The 26,492-nt window shown below is 37.8% G+C and overlaps 3 protein-coding genes and 1 pseudogene across 3 annotated transcripts; 1 reads left to right on the forward strand and 3 right to left on the reverse strand.

Moving 5' to 3' along the window:
• Nucleotides 1–779: 779 nt before the first annotated feature.
• On the reverse strand, nt 780–1,718 carry LOC112667884 (olfactory receptor 52A1). Its single transcript, XM_025459943.1, has one exon. The coding sequence runs from the start codon at nt 1,716–1,718 to the stop codon at nt 780–782; it is 939 nt and encodes a 312-aa protein (XP_025315728.1).
• A 6,127-nt stretch (nt 1,719–7,845) lies between these two features.
• Nucleotides 7,846–9,014, reverse strand: LOC112667347 (olfactory receptor 52A5-like; annotated as a pseudogene).
• A 4,118-nt stretch (nt 9,015–13,132) lies between these two features.
• Nucleotides 13,133–14,074, forward strand: LOC112667348 (olfactory receptor 51V1-like). The gene has a single exon (XM_025458930.1). The coding sequence runs from the start codon at nt 13,133–13,135 to the stop codon at nt 14,072–14,074; it is 942 nt and encodes a 313-aa protein (XP_025314715.1).
• An 8,308-nt stretch (nt 14,075–22,382) lies between these two features.
• Nucleotides 22,383–23,333, reverse strand: LOC112667349 (olfactory receptor 52A5-like). Its single transcript, XM_025458932.3, has one exon. The coding sequence runs from the start codon at nt 23,331–23,333 to the stop codon at nt 22,383–22,385; it is 951 nt and encodes a 316-aa protein (XP_025314717.3).
• Nucleotides 23,334–26,492: the final 3,159 nt, after the last annotated feature.

Genomic DNA, 26,492 nt, shown 5'->3' on the forward strand with positions numbered 1-26,492 from the left:
CTCTCTCCTTCCCTCCCAGAAATATAAGGAAACAGGTGGATGAAACTTAAGTGATGTGTTAAATTTGCCACCCTGCCCCTCATTTCCTAGTACAATATTTAATATATGATGCTGTAATAACACTTGATTGGTGGAGTAATAATTAAATACCTGGCGGATGCAAGAGAAAAAGTATGGGTGTGTAACATGGAGCACTTGAATTCTCATGATTTTTCCATCTCAAAATTCCTGAATGACTCTGGTGATTGTACTGAAATTTTTATATTATGATCTCTTTATATCCATAAAGGTTTGGTTTTGTTTATATGTTTGTCTCTTTATTTTGACACCCATGCTTAAAATTTTTAGATGACTAGAAAGTTCAAGACACACCAACACCTTGTTTTTATGGAGTACTTGGACACTCTAGAACAAGGGATTTGGGAGCCTTTAAATTCAGTGATAGATGCATATTTGTGAATCCTTCTGGAGAAGAATCCAAAGAAAAGAAAGCTGCACCTGGGACTGAAAAAGAGGAGAGAATAGGAAACATTATATCTTCGGTATTTTGTTCTTTGTGTTTCTTCCTTCTCATTCCCCGGTTGCATCCAAAAGCCTAACTGATAGTTGCTATGGGGTATGATGATGCAAAAACCATAGAATGCACACAAATTGCACAAAACAAACATGCAACACTGAAGAGTCTCGATTAATGTGGATTGTGAACTATTATATGCAGTTTTGAGAGATTGTTACTATTTCAGAAAAGGGAAGGCTGAGGGTGTTAATCGCTGTGGATTTTAGGAACAGAACATCTTTACCACGTGAATGCGGATCTGCTTGGTCTTGGCACCATAGACAAGTGGATTAAGAAATGGGGGGACCAGCAAGTAGAGGCTAGAAAAGAGGATGTGGATATAAGGAGGGACATGAGCACCAAACCTATGTGTGAAGAAGGAGAAGAAGGCGAGGAGGTAGAACTGGAGGAAGACACAGATGTGGGCGATGCAGGTATTGAATGCTTTCAAGCGGGCCTCCTTCTGGGGCAAACGAAAAACCGTGAAGAAGATCTGTATGTAGGACAAAGTGATGAAGGTGAGGTCGAACCCTGCAACAGCGAATGCCACAAACAAGCCATAGATTTTGTTGACCCGCACATTTTCTGCAGCTAGTTTCACAATGGCCATATGCTCACAGTAGGAGTGGGAGATGGTGGTTGTATGATAAAATTGAAACTTGCACTTTATCAGTACTAGGCCTGGGGCCACTAGAATGGCAGCCCTGAGTGTTATAATAGCCCCTATTTGGGCCACCAGCTGATGGGTGAAGATGCCACTGTGTCTGAGTGGATAACAGATGGCCACATAACGGTCCAGGGCCATGGCCAGGAGGATGCCTGACTCTATCCCCTGAAACATATGGATGAGCCCCATTTGAAGCAAACAGGAATCAAAGTAAATCTGTGGCACATGAAACCAGAATATGCCAAGCATCTTGGGCATAATGGTGGTAGCAAGTGCAATATCTGTGATTCCTAGCAAGCCTACAAAAATATACATGGGCTCGTGAAGTCTGCGCTCAGATTTGATGATGAACAGAAGCAAGGAATTTCCAATCATAGCAATGAGATACATGGCACAGAATGGAATCCCAATCCAGCACTGCACAGACTCTAGGCCTGGGATCCCTATTAGTGTCAACATAGAAGGCATGAAGATTGTAATGTTGGAGATGGACATAATGTCTTTGGGTCTCCAGATAGAAATGAAAGAAGTATCTCAGTCAGTGATACTCTTCTATTTTCTTTTTTTATCCAGTCATCAGAAGGAGTCTCTCTGATTTTGACAGAATTTTAAGAACATAGTATCCATATCATTTATATTATTGAAAGTAAAAAACTTTACCGTCACTGTTTCAGAGTGGACTTCCACAAGCACTAGTCCACAATTAGAGATCATGTGCATGGCAGGCCAAATGCATTAGAACCACCAGATCATCTGAGTAAGGGAATCAACTGCTGACCTATCTGTTATAGCCTTCTGGACCTGTGGACAAAATAAGTATACCTGTTTATTTTGCTTGGAAAGGGCCTTTGAATCAGAGTTGATGAATCTCTCTATTTCTCCCACTGCAGCTACCCTAAAGCTCTATTATTTTCCAGTGTCCTTAGGTCCAGAATTGTCAGTTTGACCCAGCAAATAGAACTCTGACTCGAATATAGTATAAAAGCTCACTATTACAGAGAAGACAGCAAATACTGACTTCCAAATCATATATGTAGATATATATGTGTAATATATGTAGATATCTACATCTATCTATATATTGTCTGTATCTATGTAAGACTGGATGCCCTTTCAATGGATTGTGAAGGAGGACTTTCGGGAAAGATTGTCTAAATCATAGTACTTTGTCTATTCTCGGCCAAAATCCCATACTGGTTTTACATTTCTTATAAGGCTGCATCTTATTTTGCCTGTATTATTAACAACCAAAATTCTAAAAATTAGTTGCATGCTTAAAATAACTGACATTCTGTAATACACATTAGTGAAAACCTAGGAGCCAGGAATAGTGAGGAGGCAGGAGGACTCATTCTTGCTGACGACAGGATGTGGTAAAATGAGTAAATGGGTAACTTAGAAGAATAGAGGCCAGTTTGGGGGCCTCATAGTTCAGAGCGGTCATTAGCCTGAGACTTGGATAATTTAGTTTAGTTAATTCTTAATAAAATACAGATCATTTGAACTACTGAATCATTTTGTGAGCTCAGGATTAAAAGATGTATAAAACATAAGTGAGGGAAAGAGTAGACTCCTCATCCAGAGTCAGATGAAGAAGTAGAAATGCAAGACAGAGGGCAAACGTTGGGAAACCAGAAATGATTCAGGAGAGAGCCGTAGAGCAATTGGAGAGAATTTTAATGACCTCTTTGTTTCCTAGTAAAGAATACTGGATTTCTGGAAATGTGGGGTCTTAGTCCTTACATAAAGTCATTCTTGATTCAAAAACATTGATTTTTAAAAATTACAGTCTTGAATCAAGAAACTCTCAAGCTATAAAATAAATTGTTAGCCTGTAAAAAATAGGGTACAGTTATTTCACTCTTTCTTAAACTCTCCAACACTGCTGCTTTATGTCAGCAAGCTCCTGATCATATAATCATATACCCAATGTCACCAAATATGCCAGTAATGCAGGAAGAGCCATGGTTTATGGGGCTAAACCTCCAACGGAGGAACTCAGTCAACAAGAATCATTCTATAAAGAGAGGCTGTGTCAGCTGACCTATACTTAGAAGAGACCAGTTAGCCACCTAATCCTTGATTTCCAAAGCTTTGCTCCCCAATGTTTAACTGTACAGGTTCACAGATCATGGATTCTTTCATTAACTTTTTTCTTTTATATTAATTAGGATTAGAATAGGAATCCTAGTGTAACAATCACATTGTCTGACTCATTCAATTGAAAGGAGCTGCCATGGGAGCATTACCTGACAGGTACAGATGGTGGGAAGGCAGGTGGAGAAGACATATGTGAGTACACTGCAGGTGGGATGGAGTGGTTATCCTTGGAAGAGCTGGCAGCAAAACAGTATAGGAATATACTTGGGGATGGTGAGACTTCTTTGCCCTTTGTTGTTGGGAACCACGTCTGCTCTACCAGATACCTGAAGACCAACATCAATCTTCATAGCACCATCCCTCATTGCTTACCTATCATCCACCTTTCCTCCTCCTGAGATTCTGGTCTCACTCCCTGGTATCTTGTGCTGGGAAGTGCCTCTTTTTTCCATCTGGACCCTCTGTAACAGCCCTTGTCAGTGTTAGCATCATAAACTCGGATCCACTTGGCGCTGGGGCTATCTGCCAATATGTGGACATCTCTGGGATAGCCTTTCTGCTTTTCTTCTGTCCCTACAATTCAGACTTGCTCCCTCTTCTGTAAGTCTGTCTGAGATCATATTGGTGTGTTCATCTCCAACAATGTGCCCAGAAGGTCTGTATCCTGCTGAGGCAAAAGCATAAATTTATTGAGGTTGATTACAGAAGAAAGCTGCTGGCACTTAATTGTAATGCTCCCCAGTGAATGTGGTGAAGGAGGAAGCCTGCACATGGGCTGAGAGATTTCCTCACCACTAGCCCAAGCCACAAGGGGCCCAGCAGCTCATAATGAAGACTTCTGGGATTCAAAAAACCCCTAATGCATCTGAAATCATCTCTAAAATTGGCGGAACCTCCTTGCTCTCTTCTCTTCTTCTTCCCCACAAAGTAAATGGCAGGCAGATTCATAGGCATAAATTATATTTTGATTAGTTCATTTCCTTTTCTGCTGTGCTCATATGAGATGATATAAAGAACATGTAGAAGTAGACATGCTCCAATGCCTTGAGTTCTATGTAAATAAACATCCTTGTGACCCTTTTTTCACTGAGTCTCAAAACAAAAAATGGTTTTTATGATTTCCTGATATCCTTCAAATTTAAAGATAAATGGATTTGATTTTTCAGTTAAGATACACCTCATGATGTAGTTGGTTAAAAATTAGTTTTGAAATGGACTGTCTAGTTTTGAATCCAGATTCTGCTATTGTTTAACTTTTAACTTTGTATTGGGGACATTATACTCTCTCACTATACACACACACACACATACATGTATGTGTGTCTGTGCGTGTGTGTATATGTGTGTGTATCCTGGGGATTGATGTTTTTAATTTTTTTATTTTTTATTTTATTTATGATAGTCACACAGAGAGAGAGAGAGAGAGAGAGAGAGAGAGAGGCAGAGACATAGGCAGAGGGAGAAGCAGGCTGCACGCACCGGGAGCCCGACGTGGGACTCGATCCTGGGTTTCCAGGATCGCGCCCTGGGCCAAAGGCAGGCGCTAAACCGCTGCGCCACCCGGGGATCCCGGGATTGATGTTCTTTGAAATTAAAATTGTGACATAGAACTATTGTTGTCAATAAAATACGATCTGATTAAGTTATTTGAGTTTGAACACCTCTTCCTCTATTTGTTCTTCAAACTAGAAAATATGGAAATAATATTATTATGAAAATTAATGCTTTGGCTTTTGGTTTTGGTTTAAAAAAGTAACGTGTATTTATTCTGTCATTCATTTTTTAAAAATTTTAAAATAGCTTTATTTAGGTATGATTGATATCCAATAAAATTACATTTAAAGGGTGTAATTTGGTAAGTTTTTTTGTTTGTTTGTTTGTTTGTTTTTGACTGTGGAACTGGATTTTATGGGAGTTCAATCTGCCAACATATAGCATAACACCCAGTGCTCATCACGCCAAGTTCCCCCCTCAGTGACCGTCACCGAGTCACCCCTACCCCTCGCCCTCCTCCCCTTCCACTACCCCTTGTTCGTTTCCCAGAGTTAGGTGTCTCTCATGTTGTGTCACCCTCTCTGATATTTTCACTCATTTCCTCTCCATTCCCCTTATTCCCTTTCACTATGTTTTGTTTTACCCAAATGAATGAGTCCATATGTATGTCGTTCTCCGATTGACTTAATCACTCAGCATAATACCCTCCAGTTCCATCCATGTAGAAGCAAATGGTGGGTATTTGTCATTTCTAATGGCTGAGTAATATTCCATTGTATACATAAACCACCTCTTCTTTATCCATTCATCTTTCGATGGACACTGAGGCTCCTTCCACGGTTTGGCTATTGTGGACATTGTTGCTAGAAACATCGGGGTGCAGGTGTCCCGGCGTTTCACTGCATCTGTATCTTTGGGTAAATCCGCAGCAGTGCAATTGCTGGGTCGTAGGTCAGTTCTATTTTTATTTTTATTTTTATTTTTTTAAAGATTTTATTTATCTATTCATGAGACACCCCCCCACACACACACAGAGGCTGAGACATAGGCAGAGGGAGGAGCAGGATCCATGCAGGGAGCCTGACATGGGACTGGACCCTAGGCCTCCAGGATCACGCCCTGGACTGAAGGCGGCGCTAAACCGCTGAGCCATCAGGGCTACCGGTCAGTGTTATTTTTAACTTTTTGAGGAACCTCCACAGAGTTTTCCAGAGTGGCTTCACCAGTTCACACTCCCACCAAGAGTGCAAGAGGGTTCCCCTTTTATTCTGTCGTTTCTTCATTCAATATACATTTATCATTAAAATGTGTTGTGTGCTATCCAGGTCATGAGCACAGATAGATTAGACATGATCTATGTGGAAGAAGAAGTAGCATAAAGAAGAAATGGGGGGGAGATAATGTGATTATCTTCTGTGAAAGCCTTAGAAGGGGTATAGAAAACCAAGCATAAGAAATGATCAATGTTACCTAATGAAAGGACACTCCTGGGGCAACTGGAAGGCTCAGCCTGTTATGCCTCTGCCTTTGACTCATGTCATGATCCCAGGGTCCTAGGATTGACCCCTGCATCAGGATCCTTGCAGGGAGTCTGCTTCTCCCTCTCCCTATGTCTCTGCCTCTCTCTCTCTCTGTGTGTCTCTCATGAATAAATAAATAAAATCTTTAAAAAAGTTTAAAAGAAGCAAGAGATCTAAAGCTGCTTTAAAACAAATATTACATAATATACAGAGATGACAGACTAGTTTTCAAATTTAGAAAGCTAACTTTCATAACTTTCAGAAGTAAGACATGTAAAAGAAATACCAATAAATGAATAATGAAAAATATTTTATTTCTCAGAAGGGTTCCTGGAAGATTAAAGTGGGAATAAGTACTGATATAAAAGAGAGATTATATTTTAGAATTATTTAATGCACAGTCACTAAGATTAATGATGAAATAGGTGTTCAGTAACGCCCAACATCAGAAGCAATGATTGCAGTTTTGGAATAAGCAGAATCCCCCCGTGCATTTTCTATTGATGTCCCTTCAGAATCCTTTCCTGTGCAATGGATCATTAATATATCTTTTTCTTCTTTTTGTGTTGCTTTGGGTTGTTGCTGAGTAATTATTTACTTATTTAAAAAATATCTTACTGAATTCTAGCATACATACAAAAATCATATGTTGTCCAACTGAGATAATTGTCATGAAGTAAACATAAATGACTTAGCCTCTGAATGAGGACTATAAGCTTACTTGTACCCCAGAAGGACCCACCTCTTCCCATTCTGTAACATTCCCCTTCACAGTCATCCCTTCTTCAAGGGAAATGACTCTCTTGACTTCTTTTTTTATTGTGGAAAAAAAAAATCAACCCTATTTTGCAGCTTATCCAATTTGTGGGCATATCACCTTTCATCATGGTCTCTTATGATTTTTTGTATTTATGTGCTGTCAGTTGTAATGTATCCTCTTTTACTTATGATTTATTCATTTCAGTCTTCTCTCTCTTTTTAGGTTTAAAGTTCTGTCAGTCCCATTCATCTTTTCAAAATAAACAACTTCTTACTTTTGTTGTTTACCCCCAATTATTTTTTCTGTTCTCTACTATGGTTATTTCTACTCTAATCTTATTTCACTTTTGCTAATTTTGGTTCAGTTTTTCTTCTTTTACTAGTTCATTGGTGTAAAGTTAGATTATTTATTTGAGATATCTGACCTTTCGAATATAGACATTTCTTCTTATTACATTCCGATTTAGTACTACTTTTGTGGCATCCCATAGGCTTCAATTTGATGTGTTTTCATTTCATCATTCTAATTACCCTTTTTGTTTGTTTTCTAAGCCACGAGCCATCAGGTCTTCAAGACCATGTTATTTAATTTATAAATATATAAATATATATGTATATATAATCTCTCTGAGTTATGAGCACCTGAGAGGTAAAGATTTTTTGGAACACAGATATTTCTAAGAGATTTAATTTTTACCATATTCCTGTTCCTACTCTGCATCAACCTAGAATGCCCATAGAAAGAGCTACTAGTGATTACGAATTGATTCAGAAAATAATATTTTCAGGACACGGTCACAAATTTGTTTGGTCTTCACACCATGGACTTCATACCATAGACTATAGGGTTGAGGAAAGGAGGGACTAACAGGTAAAGGTTTGACAAGATGATATGAACATATAGTGGTATGTGAGAACCAAACCTATGTGTGAAGAAGGAGAAGAAGGCAAGGAGGTAGAACTGTAAGAAGACACAGATGTGGACAATGCAGGTATTAAAGGCCTTAAATCGTGCCTCCTTCTGGGGCAATTGAAACACAGTGATAAAGACCTGAACATAAGACAAGGTGATGAAGATTGTGTCAAACCCCAAGATACTGAAGGCAATAAAAAGACCATATATCTTGTTGACCTGGACAGATCTCTTCAGTGGCCACCTTCACAATGGCCATGTGCTCACAATAAGTATGGGACTTGACTGTAGTTCGGTAGAATTTAAGATGACATTTGAGGAGTACTAGGCATGGTGCTACAGGAATGGCAGCCCTGGGATGCCTGGGTGGCTCAGTGGTTAAGGATCTACCTTCTGTTCAGGTCATGATCTGGTGTCCTGGGATTGAATCCTGCATCAGGCTTCCCTCAGGGAGCCTGTTTCTCCCTCTGCCTATGTCTCTACCTCTCTCTGTGTGTCCCTCGTGAATAAATAAATAAAATCTTTTTAAAAAATAAGAATGGCAGTCCTGAGTGTCACCCCAACTCCAGTGTGAGTCAAAAGTTGTTGGGAGAAGATGGTGGTGTGTCTCAAGGGGTCACAGATGGCCACATAACGATCTAGGGCCATTGCCAGTAGGATGCCTGATTCAATTGCCTGGAATGAGTGAATAAGCCACATTTGTAGAAGGCAGGCTGCACAGGAAATCTCTGGCAAATGAAACCAGAAGATGCCTAACATTTTGGGAAGAATACAGGTGCTAAGTGCAATGTCTGTGGCCCCCAACATGGCCAAAAATATGTACATGGGCTTATGGAGGCTGTGCTCATATTTGATTATACCTAAAATTAGGGAATTCCCGAATACAGCAATGAAATACATGACACAGAATGGAATCCCAATCCAATGCTGCACTGACTCCAGCCCAGGAATCCCAGTGAGTGTTAGCACAGCGGGCATGAAGATGGAAGCATTGGGAGTGAGCATGATGATATGGTCAGTAGAATCATGTAGTAGCGCTGCTGTTTCACCTTCTAGTCCCCGTCAAGATTACATATGTAAAAAATAAGAGGAAATCACTTTACTGCAGTAAAGTATACTTTCTGTAGAGCATGTATCATCCTCTCCTTCCTTTATTTATCATTGAAATGAAAATTAAAAATAAGGGGCACCTGGATGGATCAGTCACTTAAGTGTCTGCCTTCAGCTCAGGTCATGATCTCTGAGTCCTGGGATCAAGACCAGTGTCGCGCTTCCTGTACAGTGAGGAATCCGCTTCTCCTTCTACCTCTGTTCCTCCTGTTCTCTCTCTCTCTTTCTCAAATAAATAAACAAAATCTTAAAAAAAAATAAAAATAGTACCATGTGATTTGTTTTAGCAATGTATAATTTAGTTAGATAAAAGATGGTAATCTCCTCTGTCCTTTATTCTTGAATTATAGGTGACTGAACATTTTTAAGCTTAACTGCGCTTGTTGATTTTATATGTTCACATATTGCAATGTGAGTGCCATTATATTTAGTTAACACTGTATCACATTACATAATTCTGTTTTCTTTTTTGTGGTGGGAATAATTAAGATTTGGTCTCTTAGTAAGTTTAATATTTTTGATACAATATTATTATTTATACTCTCCTGTGCATCAGATCTCTAGGACTTATTTATCTAGTAATAAAGTGTCTGCTGTATTCCCTCACCCTCAGCCCCTGATACCAACTATTGTATCTGTCTTTATAAGTTGGCTATTTGTTGTTATTGAAGTGTTCCCAGTACGTGATGATACTTATTTTCCGATATTACATAGTAATTCAGCAAGTCAATACACTCTGAGGGGATCACCACTAATCTAGCTACCAGGTGGCTCCATACAAGGCTATTACAAACCGTGGCTATATTGTGCTCGCTTCGGCAGCACGTATACAAACCGTGGCTATAGTTCCCATGCTGTACTTTTTATCATGTAACTGCTCATCTCATCACTGCAAGCCTATGTCTCCCAGTCCCCTTCACCAATTTGGCCACCCACAACCTCTGCCCCTCTGGCCACCACCAGATCTGTATTCATGGATCTGTTTCTCCTTATTCTTTGTCAGGCATTCTTTTTGTTTCTTAGATTCCATATACGTGATATCATACAGGGTTCAGCTGTTTTAAGATTCCACTTACATATAAAAGATAGCATACGTTATCTTTCTCTCTTTGACTAATTTCACAGCATTAAGGTACTCAAAGTTCATTATTATTATTACTAAGGAGAGGATTTCCTTCTTTCTCTGGTTTTACATGGGAACTCAGTTCAAATTTAACCATCTTTCCTCTATTCCTAAATGAGTGTGGGGACACAAGTCCTGTGTTGTGAATATCATTCACAGGTCTTGGATTGCCAATATCAGTTGACCTAAGCAAACAATGTAATTTTTGGCACATATCCTTGTCATTTTCATTTACCTTTTAAATCTTGACTTCTGGTAATTGAAAAAGGTTTTGTTCAAACTCATCCAGTATTTCTAAGTATTTATAACAGGGGAATATTAAAGTGTTTATACCACAACATTAAAGGAAACCACACCATTAAAGTCTCTCCACAGTGAGTTTCCTTAGTGTAGAGTTCCTGAACTAGAATTTTCAACACACTGGAAATGATCCGGATGAATGACTTGAACATTCTCAACATACTTGAAGTTCTTTTCTAAGGTAGAAATATTCTACAGTTAGGTCCAAAAGACTCATTAAAGTTTTTGGAACAATGTTAAACAACATAGCTAAGTGATCCTGGGAAAGTTTCTAGTACTTATCGCTAACCAAGTGTCATCCCAGAGCAATCCAATGTGAACCACTTATGCAGCTTTAGGTATTCGAAGTAAAATTGAATGAGAAACAAGTTTTAATGTTTTCTTTAACCTACTACATCTAAAATACTATGTCAACACGTGGTCAATATAAACATTTTGGGGAGACAGTTTATTTTTTTAATAAATTTATTTTTTATTGGTGTTCAATTTGCCAACATATAGCATAACACCCAGTGCTCATCCCATCAAGTGCCCCCCTCAGTGCCCATCACCCAGTCACCCCCACCCCCCACCCACCTCCCCTTCCACCACCCCTAGTTCATTTCCCAGAGTTAAGAATCTCTCATGTTCTGTATCCCTTTCTGATATTTCCCACTCATTATTTCTCCCTTCCCCTTCATTCCCTTTCACTATTTTTTATATTCCCCAAATGAATGAGACCATATGGGGAGACAGTTTAAATCATCCTTTCCACACTAAGTCTTTGACCTAGTATGTATTTTGTACTTACATAACATCTCAATTGGGACTTGCCACATTCCAAGTACTCAATAGTCCCTGGTGGTTCATGGATAACTTCCTAAAGAATGCCACCCTAAACTCAGTTTCTTTTTCTCTACCATGGAAAAAATAACAATTTCCTTTAAGTGTTTTCTTTTTCTTTCACAATCCAAATGGTTTATAAATTCATCTAAATAAATTGTCAGGACAATTATGAAATAATAATATTATTCCACCTTAGATGAGAACACTGTTTTAAAGTTAAGTATGTTGCCCAAGGACAGTGTACTCAGGTGTTGGGGAAGGGTTTACCAACCAGAAAGTCAGGCTCTATAAGCACATTCTTTATCTGTATGGTCTACTGCCTATTAGAGAGAAAAGATATCATCCTTCAATAATTCTGATTCAAATTTCTAATTCTGAGAATTAAATAATGCTAAGATTCCTAGTCCTCATTAAATGCCAAAAAGAAATGCATAGTAATATTGTTGCTTTGAGAATAGAGACTCAGATTTCAAGCAGCTTATAAGGATTATCAGCCTTATACAAAACTATTATGATTCATGAGGCTTTCTTTGCCAGCAGGTGATTCCTTGAGACTGAAGCCAGGATTCTAAAAGAGAATAAAAATTTATAACTCAAATGGAGAAAAATAAAATCAAATTTTATGTTAATGACAAGGGCCTGTTTTACATCAGCTATTACTGCTGCCCTTCAAACAAAACAAACAAAACAAAACATGTATAGACCAGTTAAGGAGGAAGGAAGCTACAAGATCTTTCTTTCTTTCTTTCTTTCTTTCTTTCTTTCTTTCTTTCTTTCTTTCTTTCTTTCTTTCTTTCTTTCTTTCTTTCTTTCTTTCTTTCTTTCTTTTCTTTCTTCTTTCTTCTTCTTTCTTCTTTCTTTCTTTTTTTTTTTACAAGATATTTCTTAATCTGTAAGTCCAAAGTTCATTTCCAAATCTCCCTGGGTAAAGGAATTATATTTTAAAAATTGCAATTGTAAGATATTCAGAATTTGATAGAATGGAGAGTGTAGTGTGCAGACACTAACCCTGTGTTTGCCCTCATTCTCCCAAAGGAACACAGCCACTATATGTTGCATCACTCACTCAGCACCTCCCAGGATTCAGGGTTTACTCTGGTGACTCTCACACCTGCATAAATCATGCTAGTCCTAGAACATTGATGCCGCTGGGGCAAAAGAGAGAAGAAACAGTTCATTGCAAGATTGGTGAGACCATTTCCACTGATGAGGTCTTTATGAAGTTCCATGAAATGGACATATCAGAATGGACAACAATGGCTGAGAGATGAATTCTACAAGTGACTGAGTGTCTTTTGGAAGAAGCAGGTTAATCTTCCACTCCAAAAGTGGAAGTGATTAGCAATTCGAATTACCATGTTTTAGGGGCAAGGATTCAAATGTTTTTTCTTTCTCTACTAGGTATACGTAAACTTCACTATTATACTTTCACAAGCCAGAAATCACATTTTTTCCCTGTTATTTATAGTATGAAGCATTGAATTAGGAAGTGACAGTGAGATTGTGGATATGAACACAGAAACTTTGATGTAGACCTAATAACAAAGAGGTTTCACATGCAGGCATAAAACCAGTTTCATAGCAAATAGCAGTTCCCGAAAAAATACAAGCCTTGGTCTATTATGTAATGAGCCATGGTGCTAAATCCAGTCATTCTTTCATAGCTGTCACTTCAAAATTTCTACTAAGACAATGGGAAACACAGGATTCTAAATGAACAGTTAACTATATTGTTTTCCTGAGAGGTTTCTGTCTTTATAGATCCATGTCTGTTCAATCTGTTTCCAAAGTCAATAACTTCACCTTTCTACTTACGGGATTCCCTGGACTGGAGCAAGAATATCCCTGGCTGTCCATCCCTTTCTCCTGTATCTATGCTATGGTACTGTCTGGGAACTGCCTGGTGCTGCATGTGATCCGGACTGAACCGAGCCTGCACCAGCCCATGTTCTACTTCCTGGCCATGCTGGCCCTCACTGACCTGTGCATGGGGCTGTCCACAGTGCACACGGTGCTGGGCATCCTGTGGGGGCTCAGCCAGGAGATAGGTCTGGATGCCTGCATTGCTCAAACCTTCTTTGTTCATGGTCTGTCATGCATGGAGTCTGGAGTCCTTCTTGCCATGGCCTTTGATCGCTTTACTGCCATCTGCAATCCTCTGAGGTATACATCCATCCTCACCAATACCAGAATCATCAACATGGGCATGGCCATCGTAGGGAGGAGTTTCCTGTTCATCACTGCTCCCATTGTCCGCCTAAAGTTCTTCCATTACTGCCGTCCTCATATCCTCTCCCACTCTTTCTGCCTGCACCAGGACCTACTTCGGCTGGCCTGCTCTGACATTCGCTTCAACAGCTTCTATGCCTTAGCCCTGGTGATCTGCACACTGTTGTTGGATTCAGTGCTCATTCTCATCTCCTACGTCTTGATCCTGCACTCAGTTTTGACTATTGCATCCCGGGAGGAGCGCTTCAAGTCCTTGCAGACCTGTGTCTCCCACATCTGTGCAGTGCTAGTTTTCTATATCCCAATCATTGGTCTGACCATGGTGCACCGCTTTGGAAAGCATCTGTCTCCTGTGGTCCATGTTCTCATGGGCAACATCTATATCCTTTTCCCACCCTTGATGAACCCCATCATCTACAGTGTCAAAACCCAACAAATACGCAGCAGGTTCCAGAGATGGTTCACCAAACAAAACTGAGTACTAGAGGTCCTTGTGTCTTTACGATGGGAAAGTAGTATTTTTAAGAGGAATGACTAATGACAATTTGTAGCAGAAGTAATACATTTATATGTAATATTTAACAGATTAAAGCCATATGATCATCATTTTCTAATACAGTTTGGCAAAGCCAGAGAAATAAGCAGAGCATGTGTTGCTGATCTCATTTCCTAATTTTAAAGTTAAGTATAATGTTAACTGCAGTGAATTATATTCCATAGTGTGTTAATGAGCACTTGCTTGGGTAATTACTAAGTTTGCAGTCCTATCCATGTTTTTGAATTCTAATTTACAGTATGATTTTACTTTTTCATGTAACTGGTATATCTGTATATTTATGAGACAAGTAGCCTTTACTTATTAGCATCAGGTGTCACAAGTTGAGTCTGTTGAGGTTGTTGAGAAGGAAAATTTTACTCTATTCTTCAAGATTCTCCTAAACTGGTCTAAACATTAAATTGGCATGAGAAAGATTAACAGGAGAAAACAAACATAATTTAATTAAATGCACACAGAGGCACAGTGGTAAAGACCTAAAGAAATGGCCAAGGCATGAAGCTGTTATTATTTTTAAGATTTTATTTATTTATTTATTTATTTATTTATTTATTTATTTATTTATTTATCTGAGAGAGAGAGAGAGAAAGAGAGAGAGAAGAAAAGGAGAGAGATTCTGAAGCTGATCCCTGGCTGTGCACCAGAGCCCCCCGGTGGGGCTCCATCCTGTTTGAAAGGTCATGCATGACCTGAGCTGATACCAACAGTGGACACTTAACCAACGGAGCCTTCCAGGTGCCTTGGCATGAAAGTTTTATGGATTTTAGACAAAGAAATACAAAGCTGTGAGGAATTTACAAGACAAATAAATCTTATGCTTACCAGCTTCATTTAGTAAGGAATTCTAAATTTGACTAGAATCCAGGCTGGAGTAATTTATTAGTAATATTTACAAAGTTTATTCAGTTTTAGCTTTTTCTTTCTTAGTTTTTTTTTACAAGGCTTATTTATATAGGCTACTTTGGCCCTGCATTTCCTACCTCTGATGATAAGGATGTCTCTTTACCTTTTGGTGGAAAGAGGGGACCTTTCACAGGGGAGATGTTTTTACTGAATTCTGGAGACAAAGAAGAGTCAGTCTTTCTGCAGAAGCTGTTAGTTCAAAATAGTCTTTATGACCTTATGTCACACTTTGAGGGTGGCCTTTCCTGACCCTCACACGGTCATTCACACCTCTTCTGCTTATAATTAAACAAAAGCATCTGGAAAACCCATTCTGTCTGACCTAACAGAATGCAGGACTGGTAGGTTAGATTACATAGTTTAGTGCAAAAGATTTGGTGAACAGTGATGAAGTCAGTTATCACACTCCTACATATTCTACTGTGCACCCCCAAATCTACATAGATTTTGGTACTCACGAGATTTGTCAATTGACTATAATCTTGATGTCTCCATATGTGACATTTTATTTTATTTATTTATTTTTTATAAATTGAGTTTCCCAGAGTTCGGAGTCTCTCATGTTCTGTCTCCCTCCCTGATATTTCCCACTCATTTTTTCTCCTTTCCCCTTTATTCCCTTTCACTATTTTTTATATTCCCCAAATGAATGAGACCATATAATGTTTGTCCTTCTCCGATTGACTTATTTCACTCAGCAAAATACCCTCCAGTTCCATCCACGTCGAAGCAAATGGTGGGTATTTGTCGTTTCTAATGGCTATGTGACATTTTAAAAGAGAGTTTGATCAACTTCTTTATTTTGAAGGGAGGATGCAGAGGTACAGACTGTAAAATATCAGTAGCTCAGCTGGGCATGGGGTTGTGCTTTTGAGAATTTTTTCAGTGTATATTTCACTTCCAGCTTTTATCCTCTTCATAGATAAAATTAAGAATTTCAATTCAATCATAAAATCCAGATATATATTTTTTGGTTCTCACCTTTAAAAAATACTGACTTCTCAAAATAGAAAAAAGAGGAAATTAAAAAAAAAAACACAACCCATAGTATCAGTCTCAATATTTATTTTATTTCTTTGAATATTATCACTTACTCAGAGCTATGTACTAGCAATGCCTATGGCAGTAGTTACCAGCAGTGATTAATTACAGTTAAACTCTAGAGATAGGAGGAAGCAAATTGTTGCACATGTATCTTCAGGTGTATGAAGTTCCATCATCAATATTCTAACAAATGGGAGAATTCAATTTGAAAAACAATGTTTGTTTGGTTATCTTTGTCTTTTAGTGTTTTATTAGAAATTTAAGTTGATTTTTTTATATTTTATTTAATTATTTGAGAGAGAGAGAGAGAGAGACCACATGAGTGGGGGTGAGGAGGCAGAGGGAGGGAGTCATGCAGACTCCCTGCTGAGCATAGGGTCAGGATGTAAGACTGGATCCCAGGACCCTGAGATCCTATCCTGAGCTGAGGCAGACACTTAACCTACTGAGCCACTGAGGTGCCCCAATACGATTTTTTTAAATTAGAAGCCATCAAGTTGATGTTTGTTATTCTTCTGTTCAAACTGTTACTGTATAAACCCATGCATCCCTACAGTCTGCCTGCCTAAACAGCTCTGCCCTTGTCAGATGACTTTACCTTGATGGCTCCTTTCTGTTGGGCTCTCTGTGGTGGTACTTCTTTATGGCAGAGTGCCTGGCTCTCCCATCAGTCATTTCCTCTGTAGCTCATTTCGTAAAGATTCTTCTTGCAAATCATTGGTAATTGACTTGTTCTAGTTACAGTGGGAAAAACATGTCTTATTTCTTCTCCTTGTTAGAAGAATTAGAGAAATAGGATGTGGAAGAAGCTTTACATTCAATTATACTATTGATTGATGATAAAAATATAAATGATCCCTATTATATATGCATAAAGGTTGACATTAAATGGAAACATTTATAGATATTATAAGTTAGATTTTGAAGTAAGAATAACTATTTGAGTTATCCAAGGGCAATAATATTATGCCCATTTTATACAACATTAAAATGGGTTTGGGAACTTGAATTTTGCATAAGTTGAGCTTTTGTTTTTCTCCATGGATAATTCTTTTTTTTTAAATATTTTATTTATTTACTCATGAGAGAAACAGAGAGAGAGAGAGAGAGAGAGAGGCAGAGACACAGGCAGAGGGAGAAGCAGGCTGCATGCAGGAGCCTGATGCGGGCCTAATCCCACGTCTCCAGGATCAGATCAGGCCCTGGGCTGAAAGCGGCGCTAAACCGCTGAGCCACCTGGGCTGCCCTCTCATAGGATATTTCTAAGAAAATTAGTTTTCTTACAGTTTTTTATAAAATTTCAAACTCTTCCCTCTATGTGCTGACTACAAGATACAAAAAGCTAAATGAGCCGAAGTGAATACTAGTGAAAGGGAAAAAATTCAAGTGGTGATTCATAAACTATTAGGGTCAAAATTCTGCATTTACACATTTATACTTTATTTTTAAGAATTGTAACTAATTGATAACATAATGAGAAATTAGCTATTAATGCATTATGTATGTGTATACAGATATATAACTATATATGCATATTTATATCTACATATATATATATATATTTAGTTGATTCTTATTATTACAGATTCTGTGTGAATTCACCATATTGTTTAAATGTATTTGAAACCTTAAAATCAGTATCCCAGTATTGTCACCATCAGTGGACATGTGCAGAGCACAAAAAAAATTGAGGTGCCTAACATATGTTCCCAGCTGAGTTTAGACAAGGTGAAGTTCTACCTTTAGGTGTCATCTCCTATATGACTCAGTCAGTATCCCTTTTTGTGATCTATTTAATGTCTTATTCTTCTCATTTCATTGTTGTTGGTCGTATGATGAAGGGGACTGTTGAAGATAGCCCCCTAATCAGGTTATGGAAATGCTGTCCAGGCTCCTAAACACAAGGCTGTGATCTATTTTATCCAGTAAATAAGTGTGGCAGTTAAGCTGCCCATAGGTGTGAGTTATAGCTTCTTTGATAGTGAGATCAATATTAAGGAGATAAAAATACTGTACATCCGGAAAACAGAACAGAGGTTTAGCAATTTGTGTATGAGGCTGATTTCTACAAGTGCTATAGTGACATCTAAGGTGTTCGATGAAACTATGTAAAAGAAAAGTGAAACAATTTGTGAATTCAAGGGATTATGAGGGATTAAATAAATTCAATGGGTAGCAAAAAAAGAAAAAGAAAAGTTTAATGGGTAGCAGATTGTGAGGGTGAAATTCAAAGGAATCTATAGACACATCACCCAGGGCTAAGGAAATGTCAAACACATCTCAGCTAGTGTTTCACTACAATGAGATCCTTTATGAAATTCATTATTTGTAAGAACTATATATTAAAATGTGTCTTTGAACAGAAGGACCATGCAATTATCTCATTATATTATTATTACATATTATAGATAATATATTATATTATTATCTCTTCTTCTTCTTCTTCTTATTCTTCTTCTTCTTCTTCTTCTCCTTCTTCTTATTGAAATTGTGATCAGAGGCTGAAAAGCAACTTAATGCTGTGGTTCAGAATTTATTATTGCAATGTGTGCAGTGACTTCACAGAACATAACTGCAGCAAATAATAAAAATAGGCTATAGGCTATATCTATACTTACACTGCAATTCTTTCTTGAACGCATAGTGCAAAATCACTTTTGGCTAGGAAAATATAAGTAAATGCACATGAATGTTTATTACATCATTATATATTTCAGAAAATGTTTATTGAGAGAAAAAGCTAATTGAATTATGGCACTGCTAGAATATTCAATGCCATAGGCATTTTTAAAGTGAAAAAGTCCATAAGTCAGAATTTGGAGAATTGCCTTCATTATTAGCTATTTAGTTGGAAAACTGCAGAACAGAATTTATTATATGATCTATTTTTATTTAAAATAACTCTACATATAGTCTCCAATATATAAAAATCTGAAGATACACTCACTAATTAACTTTACTGAGAGAGAGAGAGAGAGAGAGGAGAGAACAAAAGCATTTTACAGTCTTAGAGTTATATACAATTAATGGTATTGTTTCAATTTAAAACATATATATTTATCAAAAGAGAATTATTTTGAGATATGCAATAATTTTAATTGTTGCCTTGATGCATTTTAACCGATACATAGGCATCACGCACCATTTCATATACACTAAACGCCTATACAAATTTTGTGATTGGCAAAGTTTTCTAAGCATAATCACAAATGTGTTAAGGGAAATGAAAATGTTTTGTACATGAAATCAAATTATAATTCTGTCCTACCTTCCAAAAGGACAAAGAAGAAAAAAATTAGAGACAAAAGTACACCTAATAAACAAATAATGAAGGTATACAGAGATGGAAAAAAAATGCATCAGAGACATTTTGAAGCAATAAGATTTCAGGAAGGAGTATTTCAGAGGTCATACAAAGCTGACTTTCTGAAGCCACATTTGCCAAGAGCCATCAACTATTTCTGGCCAAGAGGGAAGATTTTCCTGCACAAAGCCAATTCTGAGGGTCAGAAAACAGATGTTGGGATTGTGGCAGAACATAAAAGACAAAAGTAAACAACTAAAAGATCTCATTCCAGGTAAGAAAGGAGGAACAGAGACCTGACACTGATGACGTGTTAGTTTTCAGAGGAGACATTTACTAAACTCTCAGACATCATGGAATGGGGAGCAAAAGAGTATGCAGAAAGCATTTGAAAAATAAGAGGGAGTTCTGGGCAGTCTTTGTTTCCTTGACACCATGTCTCACAATTGAAAGCCTGAGCAGATCAAGCCATAAGTGAGTTCAAAAGTGCCACTGGTCAATAAAGTGATAGAATAAGCTTCAACTCAGAGTTTTCTTTAGATCAATGTAAAAATCCTATATGGTGCTTATCACAGAGGAAGAAGTGAATTATCACTGGAGGAAAATATAACTTCATCTGCCCTCCATAATTTTTCAAAATAATGTTAAATACTCAATAAGAAATTAGTAGACATGGCAAGAGACAAGAACATGAGTTCAAAAGCAGGGAGAAAACCTGAAGAGACAGACCTACCCACAAATGTATTTATTGTAAATAGCAGTCAGAGATTTGCCAGTAACAATGTTTAATGCATTCCAGGAAATAGAGGATTGGATGATAAAAAAAAGTATACATTTTTAAAATACAAAAATATGGGAAATTTTACCAAAAATATACAATATACTAAAAGTTAAAATTCAAAGAAAAAGAGACAGATAGGAAGAATGAGCAGATAGACATTAGAAAACACTAATGCACAGGAGGCAAACCTAATAATTCGGGAAAGCAGAATTACAGAGTAGAAGACAAGATTATGGAGCTAAACTAAAGGTTAGTAGCAAATAACAAACCTGAGACTTTCAGGCATGATGCCTTTCTAAGGAAATAGGAGGGTTTCATGGTTACAAAAAGGTCAGTCAGCAAGGAAAATCCCTTAACTTTAGATCTTTATGCGCTCAATAAGTGGAAGTGTCTAACTATCCATAGCTTAAAAATACACAAATCAAAGAAATCAGCAGCTCTAACAGGAGAAATTGACTAATGCACATTTGTAATGGAACATTTTAACACACGTCTATGAAAAGCTGAAAATGCAAGCAAACTAATATAAGGAAACAAATAAGATCACTTAAAATTAACAAACTTGACTATGCACATACAGCTAGATAAATATAGATATAGATAGACTTATAAATAGCACTTCAAACAATAAGTACAAGTGAATAAAGCATAGCACAAACTGAGGCATATAAAGCTTTAATCTGTATTTTTACAATTAACTTCAGTGTGATATTAAGAAACTATTTGGAAAGTCATGGCCCAGCAGTTCAGTTTAAGCTCTTAAGCTATTAAGTTTTAATAGTAGTGATGTGGATTTCACAAGAAAAGGATGATGATGATGATGACCATCATGGCCATGGTAATATCTCCTGAGTGCTTACCAGTTATGAAACCCCATGTGAAGGGCCTTACATAAGCATATCCATTATGTTTTACCCACCACTGTCTCCAGTTCCCAATGAAATGCATGTTGTTCTTCCTTGCTGATAGTTTAGGCGGCTGAATTTATGACAACAAATTGTATTCCAATGCATGTAGTTAGGAATTGGAAAAACAAAATTTTGAACCAAGCTCATTTTGACTCTAGAACTCATGCAAGTAACAGCTTCCACAATGATTTTTTTGCCTACCATACTGCAATCTGCTTTTGCTATAAGAGAGTCTTGACCTATATTTGGTGACTTGCCCTCATATATGATGGGCTTGCGCAATGCAGCTTCTTTATGAAATATTATCATTAGTGTATGAGCATCTTCATGCATAACAAAATCTTAATGCAATTACTTTGCTTATATTAAAAAGCAAAAGATGCTTTGGAAAACTAGTATATCATGAATCCTAGCCTCCAGAATTTCTGTCCGGGTTTCTTAGACCAAAGGGTTATCGTTGGTTGAATCAGGAAAATGATTGTTCCTGATGTTTAGAATAACTCATTTACAGTACCTCTACAACTTGTCTTCACAATCTTAAAAAAAAAAATCACCAAATACCAGAGCTTTTATCAATTTCCTCTTTATACAAATGAATAAATTAAATTAAAACTTAATAATAATGAACAGTAGCATGATATTATATGCCTTCATCATAGATGTGTTGGAGCAAACATAGTTTAGGTCATGTGAAGCACCAGTTTGATTAAAAACAAAGTATTTAATAGGGATAAGCTTTGAGAAGAAGGAGATATTTATAGATATTTCTTTCAAAGTTCAGATTATATTTAACAAAGAGATATTCAAAGGATGTATTTTTATGGGATAAAGTAAACACCAAAGATTTTAGAAGAACTGGAGAAAGAATGCACTGGGACTTGTATAGCATATAAAGTGGGCTGATCTTGCTGTTCTAAGGTCAAAAAAGTCATTGTATTATGTGCCACTACAGTTTGCAAAAGGATCTCTAATTTATCTACTCCATTCAGAGCAGTCTCAGATAATCAGGAGAGTGATGAATTCTGACTGTCTTATAGCCAACATAGAGTTTTTTAGTATCTTATCTGATCTTCTATTTCCCTTATTTCTTCTAACTGCCTTCTAACTTAAAGTTGATATTGGCTGGGATTTTTTTTTAACACAATAATGTATTTGTTTATATGATTTTTGTTTGTTTGTTTGTTTATTTACAAAGCATAATGATATTCCTATCTATTGGCTGGACTTTCACATCACACAGGACCAATAAACGAGCCATGAAATCTGTAGGAGGAACTGTTTCCATAAATGTCAAACCTGGTCTTTGCAATGGAACATTTTTACTACTTTCTCTCGGATGTGTTTGGTCTTCACCCCATAGACAAGAGGATTGAAGAAAGGTGGAACCAGTAGGTAAAGGTTGGACAGGGTGATATGTATGTATGATGGAATATAAGATCCAGATCTGTGAGTGAAAAAGGAAAAAAAAGCAAGGAGATAGAATTGGAAGAAGACACATAGGTGGGGAATACATGTATTAAATGCTTTAAGACGTGCCTCTTTCTGAGGCAGGCGGAAGACAGTGATAAATATTTGTACATAGGAGAGGGCAATCAACATGAAGTCCAGGCCACCAACAATAAAAGCCCCAAGGAGACCATAGAATTTATTAATGTAAACGTCTTCAGCAGCAAGCTTCACGACGGCCATGTGTTCACAGTAAGTGTGGGATATTAACTTGGTTCGATAAAGTGTCAGACGACACTTTATGAGCAACAGACATGGGATGACCAGAATGGCAGGCCGCAGTGTCACTGCAACTCCAATGTGAGTGACTAGTTGTCGAGTGAATATGGTAGCATGCCTCAGAGGGTAACAGATTGCTACATAGCGGTCCAGAGCCATAGCCAGCAGGACTCCTGATTCAATACCCTGAAATGTGTGGATGAGCCACATCTGAAAGAGGCAAACATCAAAAAAGATCTCTGGCAAGTGGAACCAAAAAGTTCCAAGCATCTTGGGGACAAAGATGGTGCTAAGTGCAATGTCTGTGGCTCCCAACATGGCCAGAAAGATATACATAGGCTCATGGGGACTGGGTTCAGATATGATGATGATCAATAGCAGAGAATTTCCCACCAAAGCAATGACGTACATAGCACAGAATGGAATCCCAATCCAACACTGTATACTTTCTAGACCAGGGATCCCAATGAAGATCAGCACAGAGGGCATGAACATGGTGCCATTTGTAATAGGCATGGCAGTCCAGGGGTCTCTTTGTTAAAGAGGCTAGCTTTAGCAAAAATAATTCTGTGTATTCTAATATGTCCTATTTTTTATCCAGTCATAAATTACTGAATGAGAAGAATAGGAGAACCAATTCAACAGCTTAGTTATCATTTTTTAAAGAGTTAGAAAAAGTCAAGGGAAAGGTTAACAGTGTGTAGTTTACCAAAATCAGCCACCCACACTAAGTGATACCCACAACATGAAAACTGAGTATTTGGGCAACATCCTTATGATGGGGCCACTGTAATCACGCTGCTTAGTGGGGTTCTTCTTCCTGCCCCATTCCATCTTCTCCCCCTTTTAACCTGGTCATAGAAATCAGAGAATAAAAAATTGGAATGATACTGTAAACAGAGAAACACCAAAATCCACTGTACCTTGAGCCTCATTTTTCTCTCATCTTTTGTCTCCTTTCTATCATGTATACAACCTAGATTAGAAATCTGGGTATTTCTATGGAATATACCAACTTTTCTTTGATAAAGTATCAATTGAAGATCCCATCATACATAAATATAATAACCATTCATGATCTTGAATTTCCTCCTCACTAAAGTTTTGCAAATATGACACTGCTGTGGAACCAGACTCTATCAAGAAAGACAATGGCAGCGGCATAATTTCTATGGCAATTCTGTTTCAGGACACAAATGCTCAATGCAAATAGTTTGGTGAAATAGGCGCCCATAGCTTCTCACACTCTTTTTTGCACATATTATAGAGGAAGGACAGTTTGACAATATTAAATAAAATTAAAAGGGTTAAAGGGTACCTGGTATAAAAGAGAAATCCTGGGTGTCTCACCAAGACAGCCAGAAGGAAGAAGCTGAAGTGACTGATGTAGGATAAGGTTAAGTGAATGAGATTGGGAGCCTAGTGTCAGCAGAGATGATGATCCTTGCATTGATATTGGGGGTACATACCAGTGAGGGCAAGTAAAAAGTTCTAGTTTTTATCTCCTACAGAAGCCGACATAAGAAGAAGATGAAGAAGTGGGGGTTTTTTTTTTTTTCAAAATTAATCAAGAGATTCCATGGATAATAGTTAACAAACATATAGGTACATTCATGTGGAAGTGCCTGGGGAGGCACCAGAGATGGGAAGAGAAGTTTCCAAAAACAATTCTCATTGCAATCTGCAGACTGTTACTGGGGACACTTCACACTCTCCAGTAACTGCATTCCAGCAATGAAGTATAGTTCAGATGTGAGGCTCACTAGACTACACATTGATCATTTTTTTTAAGTGAGGACACAGAGGTTGCCTAAGTGATCAGTTGTTGAGATCTAAATGAAGCTGATCTGTGTATCTTTAAATTATTCTTTCCTGAAGCATTTTGAAACATCAGCCCATAAATTAAGTCTTGACGTCCCAATATTAATCTGAGCTTTTCCCTGGCCCCCAACAACCTAATGACTCCTCTAAAAATTCAAATTTGGAATGATGTGGATATTATTCCACTATATCACCCTCCCAAAGGAGAATTCTTTAGTAGGGAATCCTGGAGATGACTTTATGTGTGCTTTTGCCTTTTCATGCCTGTTTGTCTACTGTGCAATGCTCATTTTTAGAAAGACTTATCCTCGTGTGGAAGAGACAAACTTTCTGAAACCACCATCCCCCTTTTTGAATTACAGATATTCAGTAAAAATATCATAAGATTCAAGTTACTCATGATCTGTTCTCCTTCAATTAAAACATATGCAGTTCTACCCATCTTGGCCGGCAGCATGTTGCTAACTTCCTTAACCTCTCTATTTTGTAACACAGATTTTCCAGTTTATCATGAGTGCTTTTGAATTGTACTTTCTAAATCTCAAAGTAAGAGTCTACCAAAAATTTATTTGTATTCCTTAATGATTAGCAATTTTGCTGTGGAGTCTATATTCATTGATTGTACTTTGTTTATACTTCAACTTTTAGAATTTCAAGTTGAGCTAAACTGCTACTCACTTACTTAGTATATAGAAGCAGCAGAGGTAAGTGGCTAGAACAGGAGAAGTTTCCTCATGATGGTCATACTTACTTAGTATCCAGAAGCAGCAGTGGGAGGTGACTGGATCAGGAGAAGGTTGATCTTTGCTTTTCCTAGGAGTGGATTGTCTGGGTTTTCTAACATAGTTTTCCTTATGACCAAACTTCATAAGCTTCTTGCATATCGTGAGATTTTTTTTTTTTTTTTTTTTTTTACTCCCTGTGGCAAAGAAGGAGGGTTAGAGCCACAGGAACAACCATCATTTCTCAGGACAACATCTTACTCAATTCCCAGGAGACCTGCTATATCTAGGGCAGCCAGGAGCTGGTACTGTTGAAGCATCTTCTCTAATTCAAACAGTGTAGTGTGTTTCACACTACCACATATGTGATTCCTTGTTCTTACTTACTTATATGATGGAGAAATGGAACACAAAATGGGGACTCCAAAGCTGGAACTCCAAGTCTTGCCTGAGTAAAGTGGCCAGCTTTATCCCAGGCTTTTTAAGGAAAGGAAATTGCTTTCACACAAATGGTAGCCTCTTCCTATTTATCCCACTTACTTAGTCTTGACCATCCCATGGAGATTCAGAGGATTTCCAGATGCAGTTCAGTGATCCCAGGGAGGCGCGTGTTATAGAGTTGTAGGAGGAAGTTTAGAAGTTGCAGGGAGTTATTGTATAGTAAGCCTCTTGTCCATCTGCCTGACTCCTGGGCTATACCATTTGTCCTTTTTTATCTTCGGACATTCCCTTCATGCTCTCATAGCAAGCTTTTTGGAGTAAGTCCCTCATTCCTTGCATCATACATAGGGCCTATGTCAATGTGACACATATCTCAACCCATTAACCTATACATGTGTTTTCCTATTACCCTGGACTCGGCACCTAATTAGCTGGAATACCCAGTTCAAGGGGACCCCCAAGATGGGAGTGAAGAAGCTCTTCAATGACTATACATGCAGCACGATTCTGGGGGTAGGTCCTCTTTATACCTTCAAAAGTTGATATGTTCCTGAATCTGCAGCTTGGAATGATTTCACCTGAAAAGGGGACTAAGTGGCAACCAAAATACCAACAGATCCACGTGGGGACTCAATCAGTTGGTCTCAGTAGCCTGCCTGGTCTTTGTTCATCAAGGAGGTCACAAAAACCA

This window comes from Canis lupus, chromosome 21 (genome assembly GCF_003254725.2).
Source record: "Canis lupus dingo isolate Sandy chromosome 21, ASM325472v2, whole genome shotgun sequence".
NCBI lineage: Eukaryota > Metazoa > Chordata > Mammalia > Carnivora > Canidae > Canis > Canis lupus.